The following is a 20,992-nucleotide window of genomic DNA, read 5'->3' as shown; positions in this document are numbered from 1 at the left end:
TATATGTAAGCTGTGTTATAAATGTGACGTCACCAAGAGCAGTTGTGTTTATGAATTAATGCTATATAGTTTGTACAACCCTGTGGAAAATATTTAAAGAACTAAAATGAACCAAATAAAACTATAACTAACAAAGAATTAGTTTTCAAATGTGTGATCATAAAGAAAAAGTCTGACACAAAGTAAGCAAAACAAGTAGTTACTGCACAGATATACTTCTGCTGCTATAAAAGCAAGACCTTGTGGTTAGTGTTTTTACTTCATTTTGAAATGTAGTCACTACTGCCACAGTACATTTCATGTAAATACAAACAAAACTTACCAGATTTAAAAACAGTACCCTTGATGCTATGCACTGAGACAATACTCTAATAGTAAATCCTAAAACAAGGTGCTTATCTTCCCACAAGGCAAGTGTTCACTGTGAGAATACTGGGTCTTGCTATCCCATAAACCTTTAGTTTAAAGGTTAGTTCTAGAAATTTGGAACTGTAACATCAGGGTCTTTTGCCATTACTAACAACTACACCACAAACGGCTAAAGAGCGGCTATGTGTGCAAGTAGAACAGTACAACAGCTCAATTAAGGAAAAGTGTTTTAGTGCACTTTGTTCATCTTGGCCAACATGCTACATTGCCTGTTTTGCGTACAAAGAGGACTGACTTCCCTTATTTCCACTGTAAGAACGAAATGACTTGGCAAGCTTAACACTGTGTCAAGCTGCCCTTTTCTTCCCTTATGACCTGAACATTTTAAGAAAGAAGGTTTGCAAGACATTACACAATTCTTCGGTTTTATTATTAAATGAGAAAGTCCGATTTATGACATTGTCACATTGCTAGTCATAAATGTTTCAGTGATGAAGACAGCCAATGCCGGGTCAACCCATGTCCTCGTTCTACAATACTCATTTACGAAGGAATCGTAGTGAATATTCAACACACCCAATACAACATTCCTTCCTTCCCTCAGACAGAAGTCCCATCATTCTTCCGCTAGTGGGTATCTTACTATATAAATTCGAGATTTTTTTGTGGACTACCCATCCCCAAACTTTAATCAGATTAGAACGGGCTTCTACAGATGTCACAGAAGTCTTCACACGTCATCATCATCTGACGTATCACTGCTGCTTGTCTCAGAATCCTCATTCTCCAGAGCAGATGTGAAAGTGCTGTTTTTCCAGGGGCTAAATTTAAAGTCACAGATAAGGTCATTTTTCAAAATGATGTTTTTCCGAAGGCCATTTTTTTGTAACTGAAATGAGAAAAAGAGATACATTTAGAGAATGAAAAGCTAAACACAACAATCTGTTGCATTTCAACATTCTCTACACGTTCACCTCTGGGCTGCGTTAGATCCACAGCACTACCTGTTCATATATACACAGGAGAACTCCCAAGCACCTTCTGGGCCAGTCACCAGGCCAAGTGCCTCCAACTGAACTAAGCTCCTGCAGTCAACAAGGGCTTACTCTCTTCTCACCCACTTCCTCAGATACCTTGCCCCAGTGACCTCTCCTCCTACGTGGTCTCTCCTGCAGTGCATTCCCTTTTTCCAGCGTTGCAAACATCTGTGCTAAGGGCAGGGTCTGCCATAAGGCAGGGGCCCAGAACAGGAGAAGCAGCGGGGAGGAACGGGTATCCCTACCTGTCTACCTGATGCAGTTGGAAAGTCACAGACACTGGAGAGAAAGGAAACAACTGATTCTACAACAAGAAAGGAATTACTGCATTTCCACACATTGTGCAGAAGCCAAGCATTTAAGAGTTCAATACTCCAAATGCTCCACATGTATGGCTAGACATATGGAAATATCACATGTTCAGATTTAACACTGCACAACATCCTCCTTTACAGCTCCTCCTCACTGACTCCACCAGGGATATACAGAATTCCTAACTTAAAAAAAAGAAATATTTTTCTTTAAAAATCAAGTCTAGATTGCATTTTCAGATTTTGTTACTAGTGAATTAAATGTGTCTCAATTTCCAGTAGAGAAAGGTCAATCATGGAGAGCCAAGGAAACTGCACAAAAAACTTACAAGAAAATTCCCCTTCCTCAAGCTAAGCTGAGGCGCTCGAAAGCCTGTGCAATTTACTACCAGCGGTGCTGAAACTACATGTAAGCACTTCCTTACCTCTCCCTTGATACTTTAAGCATAGGCCTTACCCACAGTAAGCACTGGTCCCTTATCTTTTTGAAGCAACTATTCTTCCAGAAGTACAATACTGAAATGCTACTGAAACAGCAACCTCTCTAACCATCAAAATTACTGCAAATCCTCCTCAAAGGTAAGAGTTTAGGTTAGCCAGCTACAAGTTAATAATGGAACATTAACTTCATGTTACCTGTTCACTAATGATTCGGAACTCCCTCATCTCATCCTCTGTTAAGGGAGCAAATGTTTCATCATTTTCAGTGTCTTCCTGCCAGCCCATCTCCTTCAACAGCCTTTAAATCAAAAACAACATTAAGAAACTTGCTACATCCACTCCAGACATTTCAAGCTCTGCCTATGTGTAAAAATCTGTAACAAATGGATCTATCACTCTACATTTTTGTTAAACTCTTAAACAGAAGTAGGTTAAAAGCCTTACAAAAAGATACAGAAAGCATAAAAGTTGGGAAGCTATCAGGTCTTTCACAGATGACCCCGTTTTAAAAACTGTACCTTTGTCTTAAGGTAACAGATCTGTGTCAGGTGGAAAAGCAAGAATGTATTTCCTTTGCATAACTGCTCTGGTGGAGCAGCAATTAATCCCTTGAAAACAGTATGAAGAGACAAAGACTGACACTGAAGGAATCTGCAGGTTTTCCTGGGTAACAGAGCAGCCATGAGGAATACTGGTGGAGCCTCTCCATGGGAAGCAATTCAGGACGGTCACATAGTGCTTCATTCTTCCAGCACATGCTAACGTCAGAGCCAGGACAGGCTTCTTTGCAACTGAGAACCACCCAGCGGCAGCTGCTGCTACTTCAGCACAGGCAGACTACAACTAGGAGTGAGTTTTGGGATGAGCAGAGGAAAAGGAACAAGAGAGATTCCTCTCATGACTAAGCTTGAAATATCCAGAAATGTAATACATAATGTTTTAGCTAGTGTGAAAAGTCAAGCAGTATCTGAACAGGAAGAAAGTGTTTTTATATATGAAGACACTGTGAAAACAGGGGTTATCTGAGGGTGAAGAAACCATTACTCTAAACAATGAAGACAGTAAGTTCTCTTGCTGCAAAGTTTTTGCCAGAAGGATTAGCACATTCTTCAGCCAAACCATGCACTTGTTGACCTCAGATGTTAGAGAAAATTAAAAGCTATTTCACAAATAATAAAGGTTTCTAAAGTATATGCCAGAACTGACATACGGCATCACAGAATGGTGGATATAATAACACAGGGAAGTAAGACAAACTCATAGCTGATGTGATGGGCCAGGTATGTCATTTAGCCAGACTCAGAAGAAAATGTCCTTCAGTATAACCCTCCCCCCACAAAGAACTCTAGGTCCCAATACAATGGATGTGCATTGGGCAAACTTGCAGGTGACCAGTGACACCAATGACTGTTGTTAAACCATAATAAAAGTAGAAATTGTAGAAGGGGAGAACAGCACTACTCTGTTTACAAAAAAGTTAACAGGACAGTTACAGAAATGGAAATTACATCCTCTGTAGTATTTGGACTGAACTGGACAATGTGACAGCCAAGAACAATTAAATCCTCAGGAAGCAGCAGAAATAATATGCAAGTCATCCAAAGCTCTCTTAAAAGAGAATATGTGCATACAGAAAACTACTTGCAATGCTAAATGCAGTTCAGTGACAGTTACATTTTTGGCAACAGTAATTTGAGTTAGAAAGTTTTACTGCAAGCTAAGAATAAATGGAACAGTTACAGAGCTCTTGTCAACGTATATTAAATTTAGGGCAATAGCTAATTAATTTTTAAGTAACATTGTCTGAAGTTAGCAGGACCACTGTCCCTTTGAAGAAACACTAGGCTTCTAGAATGGTTGGAAGGATGAACTACAAAAAAAAAAAATCAGATTAGCAAACTTGACAACAAGATAGCTGTTTGTTGGAAGCTTCCCCAGCAGAAGAGAAGCCCAAGATACACTTTGTACAAGACATGCCAATACCGTTACTAGGCATGCACAATTAGCCTGTGAGTTAAGATGGTCACTTCGAGTCCAATTTACCACAAAAAGGCTTACCATAACATCTGTCTACATACACACAGAGGTCACTAGCCAAAGGGCTAGCACACAGCCTCTCTGGGACACCACAAAGGAAAGACATTTGCCCAGAAACCCTATGAAAGCCAAAGTCATTTGAATTGAAAAGTGAGTGTTACATCTGACTCCTAGCATTGTCATCAGCAGCCTCTAGTGGCCAAAGAAAGATCGGTTATTTCCATAGCCAACGGTGGAAAAAAAGGAACAGAGCAGGGAGCATTTCACTTTTCATATCCTCTTATCCCTCATGAGTATGAAAGTTTCATCTGCAGGTACTACAAAAGGGAAAGTTCTCTAGTCCAATGTATACATATAATCTATCACTACAAAAGAAAAAAACTCTGTCTATCACTGCAAATCTGTAGTTGCCAGAAAAAGTAAGAATCTGACAGGGCTCAGGACAAGCTCATCTCCAGACTGAGTTGTGATTTCCCAGCAGAAGCATCCTCATCTCAACCAGCTGGCTACTGCAGTTACTCCTACGAGATACCAGAATTGTTTCAATCCTTTTTTGAAGTTACTTTCTCCCTTCCGAGTGCACTCTCTTGTGATATCACTGACAGTGTCAACTAGTCAGCTACAGAAATAATTACTTTAACAATGAGGAAAAACCCACAAGTTTTACATAAGATGCAGCATTTAAACTATTATTAATACAAATAGCAATTACATGCACTGCTCCTCCTAGGCATGCAGACCAAAATCAGAGGGATGAAGTCACTATGTAGTCTGCTTTGTTTCTTTGTAAGAAACTACACCACATTTTTAGTAAAGCAAGCTTAAGTCAGCTTAAGCTAAATTCTACAAATTTAGTAGAAACAAAGTATATTCCATATTAAATAAGTACATAACTAAAAGTTAAATTGACAGTAGTCATTAAACATTTTATGTGTTCTCAGTTTTCAGATTCTGGCTTCTGAACTAGTAAGAAATGATGACATGCTCACTTATGAAGGAACATTATATAATATAAAGTACGTACCTATGCTCTGCCTCAAGTGAGCTTGAAAGAACATCTGCCTGAGGGAAAGTTGAAGATTGAATGATCTGTTGAGATGTAATTGAAGCATTGCCATTCTCCTGCAGAATTTCACTTTCAAAGTTTTGGTTTATATCTCTCTCATGATGAGGACTGTTGCTGTTACACGAGTTAAAGGACTCATCATCCTGTTAAAAACAATTACATATTACAAAGTTTAAAATAATTTTCATTCACAAGTAAATGTTTGCAAGTGCTGCAATTCAGTGTTTAATAGAAATTAAGCTTAAGTGGAAACACTCTACACCATCTTGGGGGTAATTCTATTCATACTTCTAGAGTCTGCAATACCTGGATACTACAGAAATCTTAACTTACGCCACCAATCAAGTAATGCAGAAAGAAACTCCCAAGACCTGCCTCAAACATTTTTCACAAAGTTTCAAACACATCTTAAAATTCAAACTTATTTAAGCTGTCTTTCATACAAACAGAAATAACAGGTTATCTGTCGAACTTAAACAATGTTCCTAATTAAACAGAGCCATGTGTGTCAGAAGCAGCTAGATAGCATAAAAGTTCTCAATTTAATTTAGTGTAAGGGGCAGGTCACAGCCACCATATCTCAATCAGAAAATTTATCTGCCACAGGTTCAGAAAGAGTCAATATTGCTCGTTCAATTCAAACAGCTTCCCCTACACATATGCACTCACAACAGCTTCTCAGGCTGTTGTAAACAGCAACTATAACTTACTAGCCATCAAATAAGAACTATGAAGAAAGTTTATTCAGAAAGCAGACTGTTCAGGTTCACTCAAAATACTAAAAGCTCTTTAATCCTACAAAGCAGAGGTGGGGGGTTTTATTCTACTTATGCAGCAACCTGTAATTTTTATTTAGTAATTTAGCCAAATAGCCTCAGAAGTCTTATTAACTGTAAATACAAAGAAGAAAGTACAATCATCATCTAGTTAACACCCTTTTGACAACAAAATCCCTAAACTGGACATATAAGAGCATTATTCATAGCAGGAGGCAATCATTCTATCAGCCAGTTCTGTACTTCTAAGAAACCATTCTTCAGAGTCCAGGATCAAGACCATCACCATCATTTCCCTCTTTTTTTTTTTTTTTTTTAATTTTTAAAATTTCTGTCTGCTTCCAGAGATTTTAGAATGCTCATTAAGTGTTTCTTAAGAACAAGTACCCCAGTAAACACACACTCAGCTGTTAAAATCATACACCTGAAGAATGCATCTCAGATTATCAAAAAAAATTCATTAAAATATTAAACAATTTTAATAAATACAGAGCAAAATGGCTTTCTCCAAGCATGATTCAGCTGCTGATTACGATTTGCCTTGTTATTTCAGACAAGAAATCTGTGACTGCAGGCCTTAACATTCCATCAACAGGATCATGTTATAGAAGACTGATATGTAGTTATCTCCTCATCCGCTCAGTTGCACACCACGTCCTCTACTGACGATCATTAAAATGAAATGTTGGAAGCAGGACAACTGTTAGTTACATGATTTGTTTAACATCTTTTCACACCTGTTAGTGAAATAGCAGTGGCAGGGAAAAGGAAGCATGCACTTGCCAACAACTACTGCAGGCTACATGTTACATACTCCTGTCCAAGGACAGTAAAACTTCCACCACTAAAAGCCTTTTTTCTTTTTCAATACACTTCCTTCTGAAACTCAGCTATGTACAATGAGACAACCAAACGCATTTGACATATATATAATGAAGACGATATTAACTCCAGACAATTTCAGGTACAGAAATTCCCACCAAGTTCATACACTATTTCAGAATTCTGAAGCAAGACAGTGTTTTCTACTATCTTTTTTAATCTTAAACCAGTATCTTTGTGTATTTCTTATACATACATGAACGTTACCCCCAACACCCATCTCAGGGTGCTAAGCCAAAGAATACCCAACGGAAAGATTTCACCTTTTTTAACTCACACATGCAGTGAGGTTGTATAGTCCCATTACAGCAAATTTTGTTTTGCCTGAAATAGGAACAGAGTCAGAACACTCAGTATTACATTTATGAGCAATGCACACTGGCACTGTTTCTTTTTTCATGTCTCTGAATAAATCTTTCTCAAAACCACTCATTTATCTGGCTGATTTGTAACTAACGACATTGTTTTGTTAGAACACTTTAAACCACTTGTTTACAGCAAACAGGCTTGTAATCATCTCATCCTGAATAATACAATACTTACCTTCACTTGGACTATCCACGATAACTATGCTTATGGCTTGTTGGTGGCTGGTAGCACTTACACAAATATTCTCTGGTGCCAGCCAAGCACTGCATAAATTGATCCAGACTGAAACCCGACATGTATTATGTATAGGCAGTACAGGCTTCCAAGTTCTCAGTTAGGAAGAAAAAACAAGTTCTCTATATATGCACAGATTTAACTATTGCTCCTATTAACCAAGAATAGAGAACTGTTTGCTGTCTAAACACTCTAATTAGAAAGGAAATGGTTTCATTGTTTTGTAGGATAACGAATAGCCAAGGTAAGAAACACTGCCCTCCACAAGTCTATGGGGCCAGGTGGGATCCACACAATGGTACTGAGGGAGCTGGCAGAAGTGCTCCCTGAGCAACTTCCCATCATTTACCAACAGTCCTGGCTAACCAGGGCGATCCCAGTGGACTGGAGGTCAGCCAGTGTGACACCCACCTACAAGAAGGGCGGGAAGGAGGATCTGCGGAACTACAGGCCTGTCAGCCTGACCTCGGTGCTGGGGAAGGTCATGGAGCAGATCATCCTGAGTGCCATCACGTGGCATGTGTGGGACAGCCAGGGGATCAGGCCCAGCCAGCACGGGTTTGTGAAAGGCAAGTCCTGCTGGACCAACCTGATCCCCTTCTTTAACAAGGTGACCTGCCTAGTGGATGAGGGAAAGGCTGTGGATGTTGTCTGCCTGGACCTTAGTAAAGCCTTTTACACTGTTTCTCACAGCATTTTCCTGGAGAAACTGTTTGCTCGTGGCTTGGATGGGCTGTACACTTTGCTGGGTAACAAACTGGTTGGAAGACCAAGCTCAAAGATTTGTGGTGAACTGAATTAAATCCAGTTGGCTGCCAGTCATAAGCAGTGTTCCCCAGGGCCAGTTCTGTTCGATATCTTCATCAGTGATCTGGATGGGGGGACTGACTGCACCTTCAGTAAGTTTGCAGCTGACACCATGTTGGGGGAACAGTGTTGAACTGCTGGAGGGGAGGAAGGCTCTGTGGGGGGATCTGGATGGGCTGGATTGATGGGCCATGGACAACTGTATGAGGTTCAACAGGCTCAGTGCTGGGTCCTGCGCTTGGGTCACAACAACCGCACACAATACTACAGGCTTGGGGCAGAGCGTCTGGAAAGCTGCTCAACAGAAAAAGAGCTGGGGGTGCCGGTCGACAGCTGGCTGAATCTCAGCCAGCAGTGTGCTCAGGTGGCCAAGAAGGACAACAGCATCCTGGCTTGTATCAGAAATAAGTGTGGCCAGCAGGGCTGGGGAAGTGATTATCCCCCTGTACTGGGCAGTGGTGGGGCTGCACCTCAAATGCTGTGTTCAGTTTTGGGCTCCTCACTCAAGAAAGACATTGAGGTGCTGAGTGCATCCAAAGAAAGGCAACAAAGCTGGTTAAAGAGTCTAGAGAAGAAGTCTTAAGAGGAGTGGCCAAGGGAACTGGAGTTGCTTGGCCTAGAAAGAAGGAAGCTGAGGGGAGAGATCTTACCACTCTCTACAACTACCTGACAGGAGGTTATAGCAAGGCGGGTGTTGGTCTCTTCTCCCAATTAACAAGCAATAGAACAAGAGGGAATGGCCTCCACTTGCACCAGGGGAGGTTTAGATTGGGTATTAGGAAAAAATTCTTCACCAAAAGGGCTGTCAAGCTCTGGAAGAGGCTGCCCCAGGAAAGCAGCTGAGTCACCATCCCTGGAGGTATTTAAAAGACTTGTAGATGTGGCACTTGGGGACATGGGGTGGACTTGGCAGTGTTAGGCTTACAGTTGGACTTGATGACCTTAAAGTCTTTTCCAGCCTAAGCAATTCTACAATTCTATGATTAGGTTAGTGTACTAAGCTTAATTTATTCTTTTTATTGTTGCTAAAGTGGACCTGAGTTATTAACATGTATGAACAGATAACTGCAGAGAGAAAATAAACTATTAAGAAGCACTAGAGGAAGAGTAGTACTTGGAACAACTTTCTAAAATTCATCAAAATGTAACTCCTTCATTTAGAGATCCAACACCATGACTTAACAGCTGTTAAGAGAAAAATAAAGTAGTTTTTAGTCCATCTGAAAACTACTACTGCTGGATCTACAATGGGTATGAACAAAACTACCTTCTCTTGCCCAGCATGACTCTCATCTTCATGTTTCTCTTCCACTCTATCTTGTTTCAATGCTTTCAAAAATTCACTCTTCTTATCGACCCGCATTCTTGTCAATTTTGTTAAACGAGGCTGACCAACTTTGTCAACAGGGGATGAAGAATTTGACCGAATACACTAATGTAGGGAGTCAGAAAGAGAAAGAATATTAGAAGTTTCATCTAATGTTTTCTGAATGAATAAAGACAAAAAGACTCCCTGGCACCTGTAGTTTAAGAAACCTGTAGTTTCACATACATCCACAGTTAAAAACAGAGGTAAGATACTTGTATTTCAACATACGTAGTTCTCACGTGTAAACCCAGAGATGCAGGTTTATGGAGCACTGCTAATGAACAATGGACCTTCTTAAGTGTATTATACAATTAGCACTTTTGAAGTTTAAACCTATCAGGTTATACTTCCTAATGCACCATTTTTACTTCAAATCAAACCTACAAAGCAAATTGTGCAGTACTTAAAGGCCAGCGACGGGCCTTCCATACTTCCCACACCTTAACTTCAAAAAAACCCTTAAGTAATATAATTCCGCATAACACTTACTGATTCCCTTATCTAACCAAATTAAACGTTTTATAGATTTGATAAAAACTGCAGGCACTGCTTTACCTCTTTCACTGAATTTTGTGATACAGTAAATGCCTTGGCAATTGATGTGAAAGGACTGAAACTGCCAACACCGGATGCAGACTCATGAGGAAACAGATTCCCAAGTTTATTTTCTTTTGCTTGGCTTTTCCACTGTGTAGGCTAAACAAAAATTTAAACACAAATTTAAGAGTCAATAACTACAATAGGATTATTTTTAGGAATCTTCAGAAAAATGATTAAGCAAAAGCAGATCTTAACTATAACCATAATTTAGTACAAACACCTGCTTTCTTGTGTAAAAGAGACTGTTTATGAGCAAATCATCCGCTCACAAATACTGCTTACACTTTTTATATAAAGACTAAAATTGCAAAACAATTCAGATCCTCATATTTGAGGTATGAAGAATCAAAATAGAAGTCTTCAGCAGCTGAAAGTATTGTTTTTCATTTAGAATGTTAGAGGGGTAAGAATTACTCCAACGTGCTCTTGAGAACACAGAAAAATTCCTGAAACAAGTATCAAGAGAAGGAAAGCTGCATTTTGCAAGGGACCAGAATGACACTAATAGCTTGAAACTCAATCTCTATCGACAATTGTGATAAATTCTGAAGGTATTTTTATGCTGACTGTATCTCTCCACTACGTATTTTTCTGTTAAAATTATATACACAAAAGGCACTGCTATTATTTAACTTATTTAACTGCGTAAGTTAAAAACATCCTTTTCATTCTCGTTTGTACAGATCTTGCCCTTCTCAAAAAAGGTAAATGAGAAACAGAGAGTGTAGTTTGAAAAGAAAACTGAGAAAAATGGCTTCCATTCACCTTTGGGGTGTGCTGCACTTAGCAAGAGCTGAAAGCATAATACTCTAGGAACAGTACTCTTGGGGTGAAATAAACACATTCAGAATTACAGCAAGACTTTTTTCAGCATGTTGTTCATGCCACCGGTATCCAAGACTCACCTTTGCAGGTGGAGTGACAGGTTTAGGGACTAATCCTTTATAAATACTTGTGCCAGTTCCATCCCTTACTGACTGTGAATGAAGACTTCCTACTACTGGGAATCCAGATATCTGCAGTTCTTTTGTATTGCCCTTTTTAATGACCAGCATTCTCGGAGATCTAGACTTAGGATTCAAAGGGTACTCTGGAAAAAAAAAAAAGAAGTGTGTGTGCATATATATATATATTTATTTATATGTGTGTGTATGCATGCATGCGTCTACAATCTTAACTTTCTCGTTCATAAGGTACTGGATAGCTAAATGGTTCAGAGCAAACAGGCATAAATCAGGAACTTAGTCCAGCATTAGTTCCACAAATGTTCACTGTACAAACCTGGATAAATACAGGTTCTGTTCCATTTTCTACAACAACCATTTGTAAAATATTTCACTTGTCAATGCAGGATTTTTACTTCCTGGAAAGTAAAGATTTTCTTTCAAGAAGCCACCTACAGAGTTGTTGTTTGCAAATCTAAAATCCAAATATTGTTAGCTGCTGATAGTTACATAATCTTCAAAAGAGATTATGCTTTTCATATTTCCCTTTAAGGTTACTAAAATAATTTATTATATATTTATTAACAGCTCAGTTTAGAGCCAAATGCTCCACACTGAGGCTTTACAAACATGAGACAACAGATGTGCACCACTCTAGACCACAGCAATGACCAGTTTATCTCCATGCCTCAGATGGGCATAACAGAACAACTGAAGCTTACAACATGCCCATGTTGAAGAGGGCACTAATTAAGGGACATACAATCAGCTGTCCTACTGAGTCACTGACATTTAACATTTTAAAGAACACCTACTAAAAAGTTCTAAAATTTTCAAAAAGTAAAACAAATACTTTCATTACTTTTTTGTACACACATTTCAATGTTGCATTAGCAGCCTTTTCCCAGATTATCTCCTCTCCCTCCAAGTAATTCTACTTCACAGGCAGTCACTATAGCCTAAGTTTAAAAAAACCTGTCTTAAAAGCATAAGTGACTTAAGCTTTGTTTAGCAGGTAAATGTTACAAAACCGTTGTGATAACTGCATATGTAACTCTCATTACACTTTATGAAAAGACTTTTCATAGTATTAACATGCTCCCATCATATATACACAAGGTAAAATGGAATCTAACAGAAGCACACATTTTTAACAGGCATTAGAAGGGGATGGTAGCATTCCTCCTGTCCTGAATATTGTTTCCTTTAAAAGGGAATAATAATTGCCTTAATTTCAGTTTTTCAATTACAAAATGAGGTTTCCAGAAGCAGAGCTGTAATAAAGTAAGATACCAAGCTGTAAACTGTAACAAGTCATTGCACTGTAACTTACAGGTTGGATTAGATGACCTTTAAAAGTCCCTTCCAAGCCATTCTATGATTTTAGGTAACTAACAGAACTGTTTCTTCCTTTGCTTGTGAAGAGTGATATCCAAAAAGCTTGGAAAGCTTACCCTCCTTGAGATCAAACTGAGCCACATCACGCAGCTGGCCACAGCCAGAGTGCTGCAAAAAAACACTCAAATTGCTATGTAATTTTTCCCAACTTGGTTAGGATAGAAATCAGTTATTGTTCTATTAAAAGATAACTATTTCCTGACTTTCACATGAAAGCTAAACACACAAAACCAGAAAGCAGTCCAACTGTTTATGTTCTTGCAAAAGTTCTTAGCAATTAGATATTTATATGGATAGGTTAACTGACATATAGTGCTAAGAGCACAAAACACACTGGGGAAGTATGAGAAAAAGAATCAGCAAATCACCATTTTAAATCTCAGTATTAGCACCAGTTTAAGTAGTAGCTTTTAAGTTTAAAGTTATTTCTTGATAAAGAGAAAGGTTCTTATTTTGAGTGAGTTTCTCATTTAAAACCTGTGCAGTCTAAAGCTGCCACTTTCTTCAGGGTAACCAACTGACTACATAAAGCCCACAGAATCATAAAGTGGTAGCCAAACTTAATCAAGCAGAGATGAGAAAACAATCCCAAACTACAGTTCAGTTCAAGGCCTACACTCAGGACTGGATTTGTTACAAGTAATTTGTAAACACAGCCAACAGCTTAAGACACCTCCTTTCAGGAAGGGACCTTACATCTCTGCAAGCTAACCTGCTCTTCCCAGCCCTCCTAGGTTTCTTTCCAAGCTCTTCCAACAGCTCTAATCAGTCAGAAGGCATTTTCTAATGAAGTCATCAGCTAGCAATCACATCACTAGTTTAGGTTACTCACCTTCATTGCATCTGAAGATAAATTCTCAATATCTTTATAAAGGGGATGCATACTTGTTCTGGGAAAGAATCCTAGTTGTGGCTGCATCTACCGACCAACAGAATGATACTCAAATAGAAGTGTTACCCCTCTAACAGAAAAGATTTTTATATTGTAGTAATACTGAAGTTTCCTCAATTTCAATCTATGCCTTTGTAATTTAAATCTACACCTTTCTAATTCTAAAAAAAATAATCTGTATTTCAAATAAAACAGCTTCAGATCTCTGCTACACTTTTACATTTAAAAACATAAAAAATACTCACCCCACACACCTGCAGCTAAAGATTTATTCTGGTTTGGTTCCCTCTCATATTCAGGGTTCAAAGATGGCTGAAAGAAAGTTTTATCATTTTTTTTTAAAGTCTTGAATTCTGGGACCAATGAAATAAAGAATCACAATAATATTGGCAGTATGACCTCTGCTGTCAAAGATTTTTAAATGGAGACAGACTGGACACTTCCCCCTGTAACTCAAATAGGTCAATGCTCACTTGGTTTTTTTCTCCAACAAAACACATCAGGTAGCAATCAATCCCATTACACAAACTGTCCAGAGAAAACAAAGAACACTGATGTATGGTTCTTCAAAGAGGAAGCTCACCCTTCCTCATACATCCTACGATTCTAGGTTGAAGCGTGGGATCTCAAATGGGTCACTAATGGAAAGATCACTTTGACAGTACTTCAGATTTCCAGTAAGGTAACTGTAGAATTTACTACATACACATACCCCAGTAAGCTGGAATCAGGCTGTAGTTATACTTAAACACTTAAGTGACAATAATAAATATGTAATGATAAAAACCGGATATAAAAGGAGAAACAATTAGTGGACAAATGACTAACACCCTCTCATCTATGGGAAGGGTGATTGCTTATATGATGATCTGCAACTGCTGAAATCTCATGAAGTAGCTTGTAATGGACAAAATGGCACTAGCAGAAACAATGAAACCTTGTTTATTATAATTACAATTAACTTACAAAATCCTCAGCCTCAAATTGTTTGGGTACTACTTTGTCTTCCTTTTTCCCAGTTTCAGTATCAGGTACATTGTCTTCATGCCATCCCTGGCCTTTTCCACAGTGGAAAGTCCTGGTACGAGCACGGGAACCTCCACCATGGTATCCTCCACGATGGTTTGTATTTTCTGAACCATTTCTGCCTTGTACACGCCAACCATTCCTCTCTCTTCTCCCAAAATGCCCTTAGAATTTTAAATTTTAAAGAAATGTAACAACAAACAATTTTAAAATAATATTCTACTTTTGCAAAATTGTTAGAGAAGTTAAGCCAGGAGCTCTATACTCTGGCATGTGATAGAATAGTAAATTAAGTTTTCATTCACTTAAGCAGCAGGGAAGAATCTTACAAAACAATGCGAGAGCAAGAGAACAGTAGTCCAACATTAGGACAAGTCAATCTCCTATTCTGTCTGCTCATTTAGATGTTGGGTGCTAGAATATTCACTCAACACTCTTATTCTTAAGAGAAAGTAAGACACCAGGAACCACACTACTTTAACCAACTTTGTACTCACACCCTGTCCCATATCTGTCTTTCCACTACCTCTATTTTACTACAGAATAAGAATGTAGCATAGGAGTTACCACCTTCAGACTTTTTTTCCTAGATTGAGTGCTACAAAGTAATGATGTGAACTTATTCTAAATGTTCCATGAAAGCTAAATTTTACCTCCATTAGACCGTCCAATGTTAGGATCAAACCCATCCGAAGAGCTGTGTCTTCTGCAATTTGCTTCATAACGATTCTCTGTCCATGAAAAATTTTCATAATGTTTCTCAAGGTTCAGTGATGACTGTAAAGGAGCACAAGTGGTAGACCTGAGATATCTGATTAATAACAGAACTGAATTATCAGAACTGTAACATGCATATTATTCATGGTATACACAATCCATTTTTAATAAGACTTGGAATGACAAATGCAGCAGTCCTCAACTACACGTACGTTCAGAGCTATGTCACCATCTCCCATGCTAGCAAAGTGGAAGCTGTACCTGCTGCTCCGGGACACGGAAACAGGGCTGAGGACCATGTTTGTTACACAAGGTAAAAAGCCCAAGTGTCTACATTTTGTTTTGGCAGCTGAACAGAGCACAGGTGACCTGTGTTGCAGCAGAGGAAAAATAAAAAAGGTCAGAAAGGACAGGAGATCAGTCTGGAAGGCAGAAAAGAAGCCCAGGATCTTAATTTGTGTGGTCAGAAACTACACATGCACATTCCACATCAAGCAAGAAGTCACTTCCAGAGGCAGCTGTACCCAAAAAAGGCCCAATGTATTAGTCTTGTCATAACCTAATAAGGCAAATGCAACTAGTTATGAAATACAAATAAAGCCTAGAGTAAAAAGTGTATATACTCAAATATACTTCAAATTACCAGCTTATAAATAGGCACTGTAGAAATTTTAAAGAAATAAATCTTTAATATATCAGTAGAAAGTACTTGATAAACTAAAAACTTATACTTAGAATAGCACTCAAATCAAAATACATGCTGACTAAAACTCATAATTAAACCAAAAAGGATCACGTCTTACAGTAGCTGTCTTCCCTATCATCTGTACCTGGCTTTACTATTTTAACACTATAACATTTCTTTTGCTGTTACCTCTTAAAAATTCAAAAATAAATTCTTTCTGCAAAAGCAGGGCTTAGCCTTACTGTTGTTCACACCACACATGTCCCAGTGAGTGGCAGCAGAAGGCTGTGTCACCCAGCACCTCCCTGCCACACAACCACCCTTTGATGCAAACAAAGCCCCCTTCCCTCCCAGCACACTTACTGTGCACATATATGTCCACTGTACTGCACATGTACAAGAGATCCAACATGTCCCGGGGTCAAAAGAGCTTCAAATGCGTAAGTGCACAGCAGTGTGGAAATGTACTGTATCAGCAAACTGAGCTTAATAATTCTAGGGAGTATCAACTTTACTGCTCCCAAGTATCAGCTTTGCTGCCTGAAGCTCCCTCCTCTCCAGACTGACTAACATTCAGGAAAAGAAGTACATCAGTAATGTTGTATGTCTGAAAATGGAAGCCCCAAGTTTACTTCAACAGTTATTAGTCATCAACATCTAATCAAGCTGTATTAAAGTACTTCACTGATCAAAATGAGTAGAAAAAAAAAAATCATAGTCAGGTTTAACTACTTTGGAAAACATGTTGAAGAAAACTATTTCCTTCTTCTCACCTCCCCTACACCCCAGTAAGAGAAAAATCACAAACAAAAAACCATTATACCCAGGTTCTATTGACATGCCCCAGCAGAGCTCAAGGCCCTGTTCAAAATTAACTGCTCAAAAATCAAACTCAAGTAAGCAACAGATATGTTTAAAATACAAAGCATGTATTTCCAAACTGTACAGATGTTAAAGGAAAAATTCACACAGACGTGGGGTACCACTAGGCTTGCTTTAATCACAACTCACAGTTGGGCCACCACGTCAGTAAGTGGCAAAGAACAAAGGGATCAGCACAGCTTATATACACTTATCAAATGTCGGAAGTTTTTAGAAGTTTCATTCAGTTTTGTCAGTTCTGCGAATCCATCACCTGACTGTCCCAGTGGATTCATCTATTTGGTTCCAGTCTCTGCCTCAGTTCCAAGCTCCTCCTCAGATCAGGATCTTCTTTCTGCTGCTTTAACTTACACAATCCTTCAAGTACACTTAATCTTCGAACAAGAATTCCTAGTCACATATACCGATTTTTTCTAGAAACACCTGCATTTGAGAGCACCCGTGTATACAATTGATCATCTATTGTTTCTCTATTCTCCTACTAATTAACTTGACTAAGTTTTAAACCAGCCTTGGATTAGGGCTATACAAGGGACAAGGCCTGGTTCTGCCATTTAGCGGCTTCAGCACTTTAAATCTCTTAATTCAAAATACATTTTCTTTAACAACAGAAGTCAAATGAAAAAGGACTGCCCTCTCAATTTAAGACCTGGGAAGTTAGTTACTTCCTTGACAAACTCTGAGAGAGAGAGAAAAAATAGAAAACCACAAGAAACTATCAAAAGATCTATGTAGCTCAAAAATTAAATACTGAGATTCGTTAAGTAAAAAAATAAATCCTTATAAACACATTCTGAATAAACTGCCACAAATTTCAGAAAGCTCCACATCTGTTGATCATGGATGATATTTTAGAAGATAGTTTCATGTGTTCGTTTAGATGTAACAACCTTCTCCTTCTAATACTGCCTTTGGAGTTTAACTTCTATTTTTGTATGAACTTTGAAGAATAATCTTACTTTCACCAAGTATAACTGACAGCATTTTATATATTGTGCTTCAGTTGTACACAATACCATGAACCTGAAGTCCCTAGACTGTGTCCAAAGATCATGCAGTTTGCATTTTCCCCATGTGTTGGAGGTATCAGTCAAGTCTCTTGTGGCAGAGATGACAGTAAACTTTGTAATCAACACAAAATCTACTGGTGATTTCTGGAAGCTGAGAAGTTATCTGACTAGATTCAGCCAGCTAAAAGAGAAAGCAAGCAACACAGATTTTTGACACATAAAACTTACTGCCTAATATGAAGCAAATCTAAGAATGCAAAAAGTGAGTTACCAGTCTGTCTGCAATCTCCCTGTACACATTTTACAGCAATCCTTTCTGAAAAGTTTTGTCCATACTCCAAGATGGCTTCAGTATTCACACCTTCCCATTTCAGTCTGCCCAACTGCAATACAGCACTGACATAGTAGTTCCAAACCTGAACAAAACTGACTGAGCAATGGATACCCAGCTATTTAGGTGGACTTTGCTATTTAGGTGACAGGGAGATGACATAAAAGCTTATACTTAAGAGGAAATGATCAGCAATAGGTGAGATGGATTTCAGTCAAACTGTAATCTGTATCAACCACATTAAGAAAATTCAATCACAATCCCAGCTTCCTTAATTCATTTTAAACTCATAATGAAGGCAAACTTAATCCAGCAACGGCTCTGATCATATGGCCAGACACATGCTTCTTTTCCATGAACTCAGCTGCTCAAGGAAAAAGCTCCACTGGAGGTATGAGCTTAACAACCACAGTACAACTACTTTAAATCACCACAACAAGACTTGCTAGACATCATCTGTTATCACCCTATTCATGAAGATATTTGCATTCTTACTATGAGATCATGACATTTAGACTTCTCTAATAGTGAGAGCGCCTGTTGAAAAGGAAAACAAAGAACACACCTTTGTTGATGATGGTGGAGTAGGAAAATTAAGCCAGGCTGGAGCAAAGTCATGCTGCGCCATTTAGGTCCAGTCTCTCCGAATCAATGAAACAAGGCTTCAGCACCTCATGGCCAGTGCCTGTAATTGGAAAAACAAGAAAAAGGTACTTCTCAGATACTTATATTTCAAGAGGCCTACACTCATGGTGTTTTGATCATTATTTCCCTTCCGGTTTCTGGTATTATTTTCTCACGCAGATCTGGTTTAGAATACAATTGTCCACATCTCATTTACAGCATCACATTTGTGATTTTATTAGCGAAATGTCACACTACACGATACCTGCAGTATGTTTGAGAAGACACAACTGTAACGTTGCTTCCTTTATTTCCTCTTACAAATGGGGTGAAGCATGTGCAAGGTCTGATCCAGAAAGCTGTAGCAAAATTTGCTTGTTGAAATACTTTCTAGTACTATATAGAATGGATTTCAGGGGCTATTTCATTAGCTTCCTAGAAGCAGCCTTTTTTATTATTTTATTTATTATTTTAATTAATCCCTAAAACTTAAGTCTCAGAGGCCATATTAAGGTTCCCTATGAAAAAAACCCCAGATGCTCAGGGCCACCACAAATTCCACGTTGTCTCCAGACTTAATGGAAACAGAGCCTACATGTCCAGAAACAGTGTCAAAATCCAGTAACAGTCTCTCATTTGAAAATGGGCAAAAGAAAGTAATGGCTTAAGAATAAAACCCAAGAATACTTTTTCCTACCCCACGCTCTCCCCACAGGTAGAAAAATATCTCTCAATGAGCAACAGAATGCAAGATAATGTGAACTGTATTACCTGAAGCTAAACTATAGCACAGAAAGGAAAGAAATGGATGAAACAGTGCCTGAATTATATGGGTGTCTGAATCATGCTCTGCAGCTAGACACTGTAACATTGTCAATGATTCAAAAATATTTTAAGTATTATGTGCACACTATTAGAAATTCAGCTAGTGAAAACATAATAAACACCCACATGCATTTCATAGGGAAACCCAAATAAACATGTATTCCACACCGCTGCACAATGGAGTGCAGATCTCTTAGGCAATGAGCATAGAATTAGTTCACTTTAAGGCTGCTGTAATATGAGTATTATCATGAGCTGTGGAATCTGAACCTGGTAACTGATAATTACTGTTGTATTCTGGCCTGAACCAGGCAATTGCAGAATTCCAGGGACAGACAAGAATGTTCCAGCATCTAAAAGGAAGTCTTAATGGATTTGTAAGCATTAAAATGCCCTTAGTTAAGCTGCTGGTTCTCTTTTATGCTGCAAGCTCATACTTAGGTTTTTAGGTACCTCTGATACCAGAGATAAACTGTAAGGTAAGATGCACAAAATCTACTATCACTAAATAGAGTCAAGTTTTTAAAGCTTTGTCTCACCCAAATAACTTGTATAAATTACTCTGTTGAAGCTATCCAAAACTCTTTTCTAAATTAACCTATAAAAAATTTCCAAAGAAATTTTCTAAATAATCCAATTATGTCAAACTAGTAAAACACAAATGAAGGAAGTTCTAGAGTCACAGAACCATCACATAAATGGCTTCTTCCACCAGGAACCAGGTTAGCTTTACTGCTTAATCATGTTCAGCAATGATAGAGAAACAGAAGAGAATGTATGTTTACAGATGAACCAATACAAGAGATGTTATATTAAGAAACAGCAAGCTAAATGTTAAGCAAACTGCAGCAAGAAAAAAACTTTTCTCCTTCCTTGAGATACAACTCTCATTTCCAAGCAGGAGAATCAAGACAGGTATCAATACTGGAAGATCAGCACAACAGCAACAACAAAATCTTCAGACCAAGGCACTTACAGTCTGGAAAACAAAGGGAGAGGTTTACAGCTAGTAGGAACGTAACAAAGGACCCAAGAAGTATTACCAAGTTACTGGTGAATCAGCTATTAGGTACAGGACAACAAAGGCATTGACAATGTGATGTTTTAAAAAATTCTTACTGTTTTTAGAAAACTAGTCAGGCTTCCTAACACTACTCTTTAACCAACTGCCATGAAAGAGCTGATTCTTAACTAACATCCTACCTTCTACTTTTTGCACATAAATCAAGGGCTTAAGCAAGATTTGGTGATCAAGTATTCAAGCACTGGAAATGCGTTTTTTACAGAGCTTTGTCCACAACTTGCTGATAATGGGTGTGTATTTCTTCCAGCAAAACTTATTCTAGAACCATATAAAAGT

The 20,992-nt window shown here is 38.4% G+C and overlaps 1 protein-coding gene across 4 annotated transcripts in view; it reads right to left on the bottom strand.

The window, feature by feature from the left end:
* Positions 1-777: 777 nt before the first annotated feature.
* GPBP1 (GC-rich promoter binding protein 1) overlaps positions 778-20,992 on the bottom strand; it is a 35,055-nt gene continuing 14,840 nt past the window's right edge. For 2 of the 4 annotated variants that reach the window (XM_055699245.1, XM_005432703.4), the window contains 10 exons: positions 18,749-18,868; positions 15,212-15,335; positions 14,499-14,722; positions 13,778-13,844; positions 11,204-11,388; positions 10,254-10,394; positions 9,597-9,761; positions 5,220-5,404; positions 2,354-2,456; positions 778-1,258 (listed from right to left, as the gene is read on the bottom strand). In XM_055699245.1, the coding sequence (XP_055555220.1) occupies positions 1,100-1,258; positions 2,354-2,456; positions 5,220-5,404; positions 9,597-9,761; positions 10,254-10,394; positions 11,204-11,388; positions 13,778-13,844; positions 14,499-14,722; positions 15,212-15,335; positions 18,749-18,811 (1,416 nt within the window). In that variant the 5' untranslated portion in view covers positions 18,812-18,868 and the 3' untranslated portion in view covers positions 778-1,099. Of the gene's footprint in view, positions 1,259-2,353; positions 2,457-5,219; positions 5,405-9,596; positions 9,762-10,253; positions 10,395-11,203; positions 11,389-12,575; positions 12,749-13,777; positions 13,845-14,498; positions 14,723-15,211; positions 15,336-18,748; positions 18,869-20,992 lie in introns of those variants that run through there. The other 2 variants (XM_014281633.3, XM_014281631.3) reach the window with 2 other exon arrangements.

Source organism: Falco cherrug, chromosome Z (assembly GCF_023634085.1).
Source record: "Falco cherrug isolate bFalChe1 chromosome Z, bFalChe1.pri, whole genome shotgun sequence".
Lineage (NCBI taxonomy): Eukaryota > Metazoa > Chordata > Aves > Falconiformes > Falconidae > Falco > Falco cherrug.
The sequence above is the reverse complement of the archived record's forward strand: the minus strand, read 5'-3'. Positions and strand labels throughout refer to the sequence as shown.